Source organism: Elaeis guineensis, chromosome 4 (genome assembly GCF_000442705.2).
Source record: "Elaeis guineensis isolate ETL-2024a chromosome 4, EG11, whole genome shotgun sequence".
Classification (NCBI taxonomy): Eukaryota; Viridiplantae; Streptophyta; class Magnoliopsida; order Arecales; family Arecaceae; genus Elaeis; species Elaeis guineensis.
In genome coordinates, this window is record NC_025996.2 from 6,349,782 (window position 1) to 6,360,485 (window position 10,704).

The 10,704-nt window shown below is 37.1% G+C and overlaps 1 protein-coding gene across 1 annotated transcript; it reads right to left on the minus strand.

The window, feature by feature from the left end:
- Nucleotides 1-10,092: 10,092 nt before the first annotated feature.
- Nucleotides 10,093-10,704, minus strand: LOC140856856 (germin-like protein 9-3). Its single transcript, XM_073255059.1, has one exon. It carries the CDS (start codon nucleotides 10,702-10,704, stop codon nucleotides 10,093-10,095), a length of 612 nt encoding a protein of 203 aa, XP_073111160.1.

Below are 10,704 nucleotides of genomic sequence, written 5' to 3' on the forward strand. Positions count from 1 at the left end.
TCAAGGAATGGACTCGATATGCATTGTTTATTTTAATACAAGATCTGCATGCCGGCCTGGAAGGAATGCTTGTCTATTGCCATAGTTTGACACATTCCATAGCTGACAACCAGGCATTCTATGTAATGTTTTCGATTTTGTAATTTTCTGGTCTGCCTTGTTGCGGTACTGATTCAAACTATTCTTATTTAGAGGGCCTCCATGAACTATAGTGTATGTTTGTTAGTACTGGCTCAAGGTAACTTGCCTTGAGCGAATTACATATTGATCTACTAACAAACTATTGCCAAAGAGGGTGCCAACTGGCTGGTAAGGAAATTGCAGGGAAAATCTCTCATGTTGATGCAGGAGACCTCAGTTTGATCCCTTCCTCACTTTGATATCCGGCAGGCTTCTATACTTTGCTTTTTCCAAGACTTATGCCCATGGAAAGATGTCTGTACTCTTTCAGCATGTATGTGTGTCAGTGCTCAGTTATATATCAGATATTCTTTTGTTTTAGTAGTTAGTACGATGGTTGTTCATAAAAATTTTCTGTCACCAAATACTGAAATGGCTATTTCCATGTCAAAGCAGTTCATTGTTAACAATTTTTTTTTTTTGAATGTAATGGAGGAACTGAGGCACTTCTCCCTTTGCAGAATTCAATCAATAAACTGTCATTTTGATTATATATGGATGAGCTCCATAAACCATTTTGATTGCATGTGGATGAGTTTGATTATACTAATATTTACCAATTGACAAGGTCACTAGCCAATGGAATTTTCTTCTACAATCAGACAAGCATATGTGGTTGGTTTTCAGCTCAAGTTAAATATCGTTAAGTTCATCTTCTACCAGAAACAATCATTAGACTCAAGTTAATCTTCCTTTTCCTCTTAAACATAAATGGATCTCAATTGGGAGCTTGACCTACATGCCAGAGAACTCTTAGACAAGTGCGCAGCATTGTCATATAGTCAAATTATGTTGCTTTGGTGCTAAGTTACTTCAGATATCAGTCCCGAACTCTGCAGCACATTGGCTGTCTCAATGTAATGACAGTGATTTTTGGCTTTGTTAGCATAAGCTTAAGAAGACTTGCGCACGAATGTTGAGGCAGATGAATGGTTAATTTGAAAGAGATAGTGATGGAGATGAATACACACAATCATACAACTTATAGGGCAAAAAACCCACTTGAGGCACTGCAAAACCAAAAGGTATGCTACAGACCGCGTTAAGGAGCCAGGGATCTTAAATGCGGCTCTAGAATTTTGTAGAAAAAACAAATGAATGAAGTAGATTAAGTTGAACATACTAATGATAGACTAGCAGAAAAATGTCAATTCAATTTTTTCTTGGAAGAAAAAGATAGTGAGATCCCACCAAAAGTTTATTCTGAGAATAAATAAAAAAGAGAATAACATTCAGTCTAAGACAATTGTGGGTCGATCTTGGCTATAGAAAATAACAAATCTTAAATACGCTCGGCCCAAAGCCTGACTAAAATGAATTTAGTTTAGGCCCAACACCTGGGCATGATCAGCGGATAATACTGTCAATTTCTTTTTTTTTTTTTTGTTTTGTTAACCTTGAGGTGACTTCAGTGCATTTGAGGTAAAGAGAATGTTGTCCACAAAGACATAGGGGAAGAAGTGTTCAAAAAAATCCTACCTTTTCCCCTCTCCACATGCGTCAGCAAATAATTGCCACTGGAGTGAACGTGATCATGGTCCGGGTTTGGACCTAAAAATATCAAAAATTACATAGATCAGGCCTGAAGGCCGATTAAAAATAAACAAAATTTTAGCCCAAGGCCCAACCTATGTACAGCTCTACACTAGAATATCCAAAAACCTTCCTATAAGCGTTCACGCTCATCAATGATGTAGCTTTGCAATTTTTCATTTTCTATGTCCATGGGGAAAGCAGTTATTTGCATTGTCGTATTTTTATTTTTATCCTTTTTTTTTTTTTGAAACGATACAATATTATGTTATCCATGTGGCTGAAAAGATTATTTATAATTTATGGATTTAACTTAGAAGAGAGTCCAAAGCAGTGGGCGGCATTAATTCTATTTACTTCGCAATATGTGTAAAATACAGTAGATGGCCCATGAGATCCTGAGGCCACTCAGTTCACATACATAGGAACAGTAGCATGGAAATAAACAAATAAAAAATATTAACTTGTCTAAATACGGTCAACCAATAACGCTTTGTATCTTATTTAGTTTCCCTTATGTCTTTGAGGTGGTTTCTCACTGTTCCGCGCAAGAACAAAACAGAAAATTTTAAAATACAAGAATGAAGGGGATAGATTACACTCTCAAAGTCAGACAACACAATAAATAAAGAATAACCAAGTAATCAATACTACTCCAAACAATAAGAAGCCCAAGACAAAAAGCACGCAGACATCATGTAATAACCCAGATTTAAAAAAAAAAAAAAAAGGGGAGGCAGCGAAGAAGAGTCCCGCTGGGAGTCTTCTTCCGCTCAAATATATCGGAAGAGAAGCTGAATCCGAACGGGATTCGACCTCCTCTCCACCCTATAAAAACCCCCTCTCCTTTCCTCTAAGGTTGGCCACGACGAGCACCGGATTTCTCCTTTTATTTTTTTCGAAATATTTCGTTGAAGCCGCGGATGTCATCATCGTATTCATCTCAAATACTCGCCGGAGACCTCACCGGAGTCGGAGGTAAGCCCTTCTCCTCTTTCCTCTCTTCCTTCCCATCCTTTCCATGGCTTCGTGCACTCTCGCCGGCCTTCGGGATCGTCGAAAAATCCATGAACAAGATGACCCCTGTTTTGCTCTGTTCGACCGAGCCATATTCCTCTCTTTTTCGGCCACCGACACCGCCGGTTGCGACGTCCCATCCCTGAGATCGGACCTTCATCTTCCTCTCTCCTTCCCCTTCCTTCCCGTGCCGATGTGCATGCTTGCCGGCGACCGGAGTCGCCGGATTTTGTTGCGAAAGAATTTTTTTTTTTGCTGCTTTTCCGTCGCCGGTGGTCACCGCCGACCACCGGTTTGGCCGCCTCTTGCCGCCGGACCACCTCTCCTTCGACCGTCGACCATCCTCGTGCCGGCTGTGCCGTCGGCTGGCCAACCAATGAGGGGACCTCACGGTCCTCTGTTTCGGCCCAAATGAACCCACGGGAAAAGAAAAGAAGAAGAAAGAAGAAGAAGAAAAGAAAAGAAAAGAAAAAGGAAAAAGAAAAAGAAAAGAAAAAGGAAAAAGAAAAAGAAAAGAAAAAAAAAGAGAAAGAAAAAAATAAAAATAAAAATAAAATAAAATAAAATAAGAAGAAGAAGAAGAGAGAAAAATTTTCTCTCTCTCCTCTCTCTACCTTCTCTCTCCAGTTTCTCTCTCTAGATTCTCTCCCTATTTTCTCTCTCTAGACTTTTTCTCTTTTTATGAATTTTATCTCTCTAGAGTCTTCCTCTCTCTCTGATTTCATCATGGACCCTAGGATAAAATTGAGATGAAAATAAGATGATCTGAGGTTGCTCCGAAATTCGTGCGGTAGATCTGATCCCAGTTCGATCCTATTCGAAATTTGTAACACTTGATTCATATTGAGTCACCCTGATAGGACCTCTGATGATCTCGATCATGAGTGCCTCATCGGAAGGATACGAAAGGTTTCTCTCTCCACTTTCTCTCTCCACTTTCTCTCTCTAGAATTTTTTCTCTCTTCATGAATTTTCTCTCTCTAAAAGTCTTATGGATCAGTGGAGGATCCAGATACATAGACAAGTCCTAATTTTGGTTAATCCTAAGAGAGGTTCTCGATCTGTGTTATTAGGATCGATTATCGATAATTTTCTCCATATATGATCCTTATATTTGATCAGGATTACGAAGAGATGATTGTCTGCAAATGATATCGAGTGGAATATTTTGTTAAAAAAATTCATAAATCAAAAAAGAACATTGATTTCTGTGCTTGGATCAGTCACCAGTAAAGGTAAGAATCCCTGTACATGATCACTATTATATATATATGCTATTTTACTGTTGGTCTTGCATCGTTGGTTTTGCATCGTCGGATTTGAGATCGATGAATTTATTATACCTGAGATACTGTTATTTGATTTTGAGCATGAGTATGTATGTCAATATATATATGTATCAGAGATTGATGGCATGATTATATGGATATGACATATCTGAATTGATCATAATGCAAGTCAGAATTGATTTGATAAAATCAACACATAATGATTTAATGAAAAGAAAGAGATATATGGTATGGACTAGTCTTGTCATGTGGAACAGCCCGTCAGGAGCTTATGCCTGGGACAGCCCCCACTGGCTTACAGGTGGATCAGCCGGCCTGGAGCTCATGCCTGGGACAGTCCGTCAGGAGCTTATGCCTGGGACAGCCTCTCACGGGCTTTCGTACGTGGGACAGTCGGCCAAGAGCTCATCCTGGGACAGTCTTGAAAGACTTTTTAAGTGGATTCGATCCGGATGATGACTGAGGTATAGACTTGGATAGTCCAGTGCCGGAAAGAAACTGTTAAGAATCATGTGATTATGAAAGGAGAAATGAAAGATAAGATATGAAATAATTGTTGAATAAAAGTGTTACACCTGTTAACATATGATGATGCATTTATTTTAACAAGATAGAAAATTTATAAATGTTTGCATTATTCTGGACATTGAACATGAGATTTTATATTTTATTGCTTATTTTTATTTTCAGATTATATTACTATATCAGTGTGATATGGGAATTCTTACTGGGCTGTAAAGCTCACACCCCCTTCATCTTTTTTTTTTCTTCTCAGAGTTACAGGATGCTTATGATTGGCTATGACTTGGATTTACGGGTGAGCAGAAGGATAAATAGAGTGTCATAGTATCTGATCAAAGAATTGAAGAAATTTAATTTGTAATTATGCAAGATTTTACGAATTATTATTGAAATTAATTGTTATGGATGTTAAGGTTGTAACGATTTAAATTGGCCTTGCATATTCTTTAGGGTTTGCTCTAAGAAGTGTGCGGCCATCACGTATCCGACCCGGGTGTTGGGTTCGGGACGTGACAGAATGGTATCAGAGCTTAGGTTATGATCATTGAAGATTACGATATAAATGATTAGGATGTAATAGAATGGTATCAGAGCTTAGGTTGAGATCACCAGAGATTATAAAGAGATATTAAAACTTTATGTAAGATCAGTAGGATGTGACAGAGTGGCATTTGAGCTTAGAGCTTATGTTACGTTTATTCGGAGACAATGATACAAGTGATTAGGATATGACAGAACAGTACTAGAGCCCAAGTTTAAGGTCACTAGGGATTGTCATATAAGTGATATCAAAACTTGAGATTATAATCGATAGAGTATGATAGATAATATCAGAGTTTAAGGTTATAATCATTAAGGATGTAATAGAATGATATTATAAATTAGGTTATGATCATTAGAGAATATGATTTAAGTGGTATTTAAGTGGTATTAGAGAATATGATTATAATTTTGAATGATTTCAATTAGTAGGGTGGCTTGAATATAAGAAGAATTGACCCTGGAAGGAAGCGGGAGGTATTGATATGTTATGTTGAGTATACTCGATGATTTTGGAATGCTAAACTTATATGGAAGGAAATCATGATAATTTTTCTGATTTTGATGTTAATTATTCGAGCATTACAAATTTTTCAGAAGAAAGTTAGGATATGGTCTAAAAAGAAATTTCATCATATGAGAGAGGAATATTCTTGAGCATTGAACCTATAAGAGGATCATATATGAAACTAAATCTTAGATATATATATATATATATATATATATATATATAATATATATATATATATATATACATACTTAAATTTTATTATGAGAATATGAGATATACATTTTGGTGAAATCTTTGGTTACTCAAAATATCATATTCTGAATATGATTCTTTGATCTTTCAAGTTGCATTGAATTTCAACTCAAAAGCTTACTTTTCTAAGTGGATCAAAAATATTTTGATATTGTTATTAAATTAAAGAAAAAAATTATTTTGTCAGAGTATGATATACAGGTTATGATGAAATCTTTAATAATTCGTATTATTATCTTTGGATTAGATTTTTTAAAAAATTTTTCTTGTGATTGTTGAAGATGGTGAAGTGTATTAATTATTCAAGTCAAAGTTTGGATTTTTTTTTAAATTGAACTAGGACATCTTGTTAGTGTTAAATTTTGAATGACTTATACAAGGGACAAGATTTTGTATGGATTTATCGATTAATATTAAGGGTTGTGATGAAGAGAGCTTTATAAGAAATAATCAAGTTGACTCTACTTAAGGATGTTGGCTTGAATTCTTTTAGTTTGTCAAGTTAGAATTAATTTTTTTTACAAAAAAAGAAGATTGATTTAGGAATTATCTAAATGATTGTAAGTAAATCTAAGGTTAACTCCAATTGATTCTAGATATGTTGGATTCTTGAAGAGTGATGAAACTTATACAATAATTTCAAACATAGAAAGTGGATCAAAATTTAATTTTTATATGTTATACCCAAAGGTAGTAAAGATAAAGAAACTTAAAATTTTACCCTAAGTCTTATATGAAATTTGAAGGTTAGATCTATTCTGGATTGATCTAATATATAAGGATATTTTATCTTTGATAGACTTATATAATTTGGTAAGTTGAGATCAGAGTACGCAGTAAAAGCGTGATGGTCTGAATTGATTAGAAATATTAATTTTTTAAATCAAAAAAAATTATGATGGAATACATTAGTTGCAAATAAGAAAGGATTTTATTGATAATGAAAGAATACTATAAATTTTGATCTAATCTGATCATAGCCGGATAATTTTATCAGTAGTTTGCTTCATTATAGATAATGCCAAGAAATTTTAGATATTTTAAGATTATTAATAGCTTGATAGTTCTGTTATTAGTTCAAACTTAGAATGTCTTAATACAGATCCCATATATATATATATATATATTTTAATTTAATATTATTATTCAAACTGATATAGAAGATTGAGGTTTTCTTAAAATGAGAGTCTACATGTAAAATTTGTTGGAAGGTCAAGAGAAGAAAGAAATCGATGATTGTGAAGAGTGCCCGATGTTTGATCTTTATTTATTTTTCTATCAAGGATAGTCTGAGATAATTATAAATTTTGAGTGAAATATATTAGACAAATAATGGTAGTATATTAATACAAGTCCAAAATGTTACAGTTCTTCAAAAAAATTGAGAAATCAATAAGAAGGGATGAGTTTGAAATTTCAAATATTTTTTTTTTATAACAAGATCATGAGAAATAAATAATATATATGATATTATCGTAAGCTTGAGAATGACATGAAGAATGTATACTTTGAAATAGGTATCTCGAACGACATAACTTAATTTCGAGGATGAAATTATTTTAAGGAAGGGAGAATATAATAACCCAGATTTAAAAAAAAAAAAACAGGGGAGGCAGCAAAGAAAAGTCCCGCTGGGAGTCTTCTTCTGCTCAAATACATCGGAAGAGAAGCTGAATCCGAGCGAGATTCGACCTCCCTTCCACCCTATAAAAACCCCCTCTCCTTTCCTCTAAAGTTGGCCACGATGAGCACCGGATTTCTCCTTTTATTTTTTTCGAAATATTTCGTTGAAGCCGCGGATGTCATCATCGTGTTCATCTCAAATACTCATCGGAGACCTCACCGGAGTCGGAGGCAAGCCCTTCTCCTCTTCCTCTCTTCCTTCCCATCCTTTTCATGGCTTCGTGCACTCTCGTCGGCCTTCGGAATCGTCGAAAAATCCATGAACAAGATGACCCCTGTTTTGCTCTGTTCGGTCGGGCCATATTCCCTCTTTTTCGGCCACCGGCACCGTCGGTTGCGGCGTCCCATCCCCGAGATCGGACCCTCATCTTCCTCTATCCTTCCCCTTCCTTCCCGTGCCGATGTGCACGCTCGCCGGCGACCGGAGTCGCCGGATTTTGTTGCGAAAGAATTTTCCTTTTTGCCGCTTTTCCATCACCGGTGGTCACCGCCGACCATCGGTTTGGCCACCTCTTGCCGTCGGACCATCTCTCCTTCGACTGCCGACCATCCCCGTGCCGGCTGCGCCGCCGGCCGGCTAACCAATGAGGGGACCTCACGGTCCCCTGTTTCGGCCCAAATGAACCCACGGGAAAAGAAAAGAAGAAGAAAGAAGAAGAAGAAGAAAAGAAAAGAAAAGAAAAAGGGAAAAGAAAAAGAAAAGAAAAAAGAAAAAGAAAAAGAAAAGAAAAAAAAGGAAAAAGAGAAAGAGAAAAATAAAAATAAAAATAAAATAAAATAAAATAAAAAGAAGAAGAAGAGAGAAAATTTTTTTTTCTCTCCTCTCTCTACCTTCTCTCTCCAGTTTCTCTCTCTAGATTCTCTCCTATTTTCTCTCTCTAGATTTTTTCTCTTTTTATGGATTTTGTCTCTCTAGAGTCTTCCTCCCTCTCTGATTTCATCACGGACCCTAAAATAAAATTGAGATGAAAATAAGATGATCTGAGGTTGCTCCGAAATTCGTGCGGTAGATCTGATCCCAGTTCGATCCTATTCGAAATTTGTAACACTTGATTCATATTGAGTCACCCTAATAGGACCTCTGATGATCTCGATCATGAGTGCCTCATCGGAAGGATACGAAAGTTTCTCTCTCCACTTTCTCTCTCTACTTTCTCTCTCTAGAATTTTTTCTCTCTTCATGAATTTTCTCTCTCTAAAAGTCTTATGGATCAGTGGAGGATCCAGATACATAGACAAGTCCTAATTTTGGTTAATCCTAAGAGAGATCCTCGATCTGTGTTATTAGGATCGATTATCGATAATTTTCTCCATATATGATCCTTATATTTGATCAGGGTTACGAAGAGATGATTGTCTGCAAATGATATCGAGTGGAATATTTTGTTAAAAAAATTCATAAATCAAAGAAGAACATTGATTTCTGTGCTTGGATCAGTCACCGGTAAAGATAAGAATCTCTGTACATGATCACTATTATATATATATATGCTATTTTACTGTTGGTCTTGCATCGTCGGATTTGAGATCGATGAATTTATTATACCTGAGATACTGTTATTTGATTTTGAGCATGAGTATGTATGTCAATATGTATATGTATCAGAGATTGATGGCATGATTATATGGATATGATATATCTGAATTGATCATAATGCAAGTCAGAATTGATTTGATGAAATCAATAGATAATGATTTAATGAAAAGAAAGAGATATATTGTATGGACTAATCTTGTCATATAGAACAGCCCGTCAGGAGCTTATGCTGAGACAGCCCCCACTGGCTTACAGGTGGATCAGCCGGCCAGGAGCTCATGCCTGGGACAGCCCGCCAGGAGCTTATGCCTGGGACAGCCTCTCACGGGCTTTCGTACGTGGGACAGCCTGCCAGGAGCTTATCCTGGGACAGTCTTGAAAGACTTTTTAAGTGGATTCGATCCGGATGACGACTGAGATATAGACTTAGATAGTCCAGAGCCGGAAAGAAACTGTTAAGAATCATGTGATTATGAAAGGAGAAATAAAAGATAAGACATGAAATAATTGTTCAATAAAAGTGTTACACCTGTTAACATATGATGATGCATTTATTTTAACAAGACAGAAAATTTATGAATGTTTGCATTATTCTGGAATTGAACATGAGATTTTATATTTTATTGCTTATTCTTATTTTCAGATTATATTACTATATCAGTGTGATATGGGAATTCTTACTGGGCTATAAAGCTCACACCCCCTTCATCTTTTTTTTTTCTTCTCAGAGTTACAGGATGCTTATGATTGGCTATGACTTGGATTTACGGGTGAGCAAAAGGATAAATAGAGTGTCATAGTATCTGATCAAAGAATTGAAGAAATTTATTTGTAATTATGCAAGATTTTATGAATTATTATTGAAATTAATTGTTATGGATGTTAAGGTTTTAATGATTTAAATTGATCTTGCATATTCTTTAGGGCTTGCTCTAAGGAGTGTGCGGCCATCACGTATCCGGTCTGGATGTTGGGTTTGGGGCGTGACACATCAGCAACTCGAGATGCTCCAGTGAATTATACGTATATCAACCCATGGTGGCAGCTGAAACAAGTTTGTCTATGGTTTGGGCATCGGTCTTGAAGGACTTGGCCAATATATCTTCGTCAATGCCACTGCCAAACAAAGTCTTCGGAAGAGACACCGTGCCGGCGTTAGCACTGCCGAATGCCGACAAGGCAACGGCTGGGTATCTGGGGTCTTTGTTCACTTGGAAGTGCACCAGGCCCTTGGGGAACACAAACAAGTCACCAGTCCGAAGCGTCTGAGTGAAGAGCGTGTTGTTGGAGTCCACAAGTCCGACCTGGAGCCATCCTTGCACGACAAGGAGAAGCTCTGCCGAGCGAGGGTGGGTGTGGGGTGGATTGATGCCCCCAGGTGCAAACTGGAGCGCAGCATACGAGACGCTCTGCCCCATGAGTGCTGGGAACTCCACCTGGCTCGCTTTGGTCACCTTAAATGTTGCATCCATGGGAGCACCCCTCAAGGCCTGTTTGAGCCCTTTGAAGGTGAAGAAGTCGGCATCCGGAGTGACTCCATCAGGAACTATGAAATCTGATGTGATGTCAGGGTCTCCGGCATGCGTGCCGAGGAGGGTTGCGAGAACTATGGCAAGAGTTAGCCATGCATTGGAAGCCAT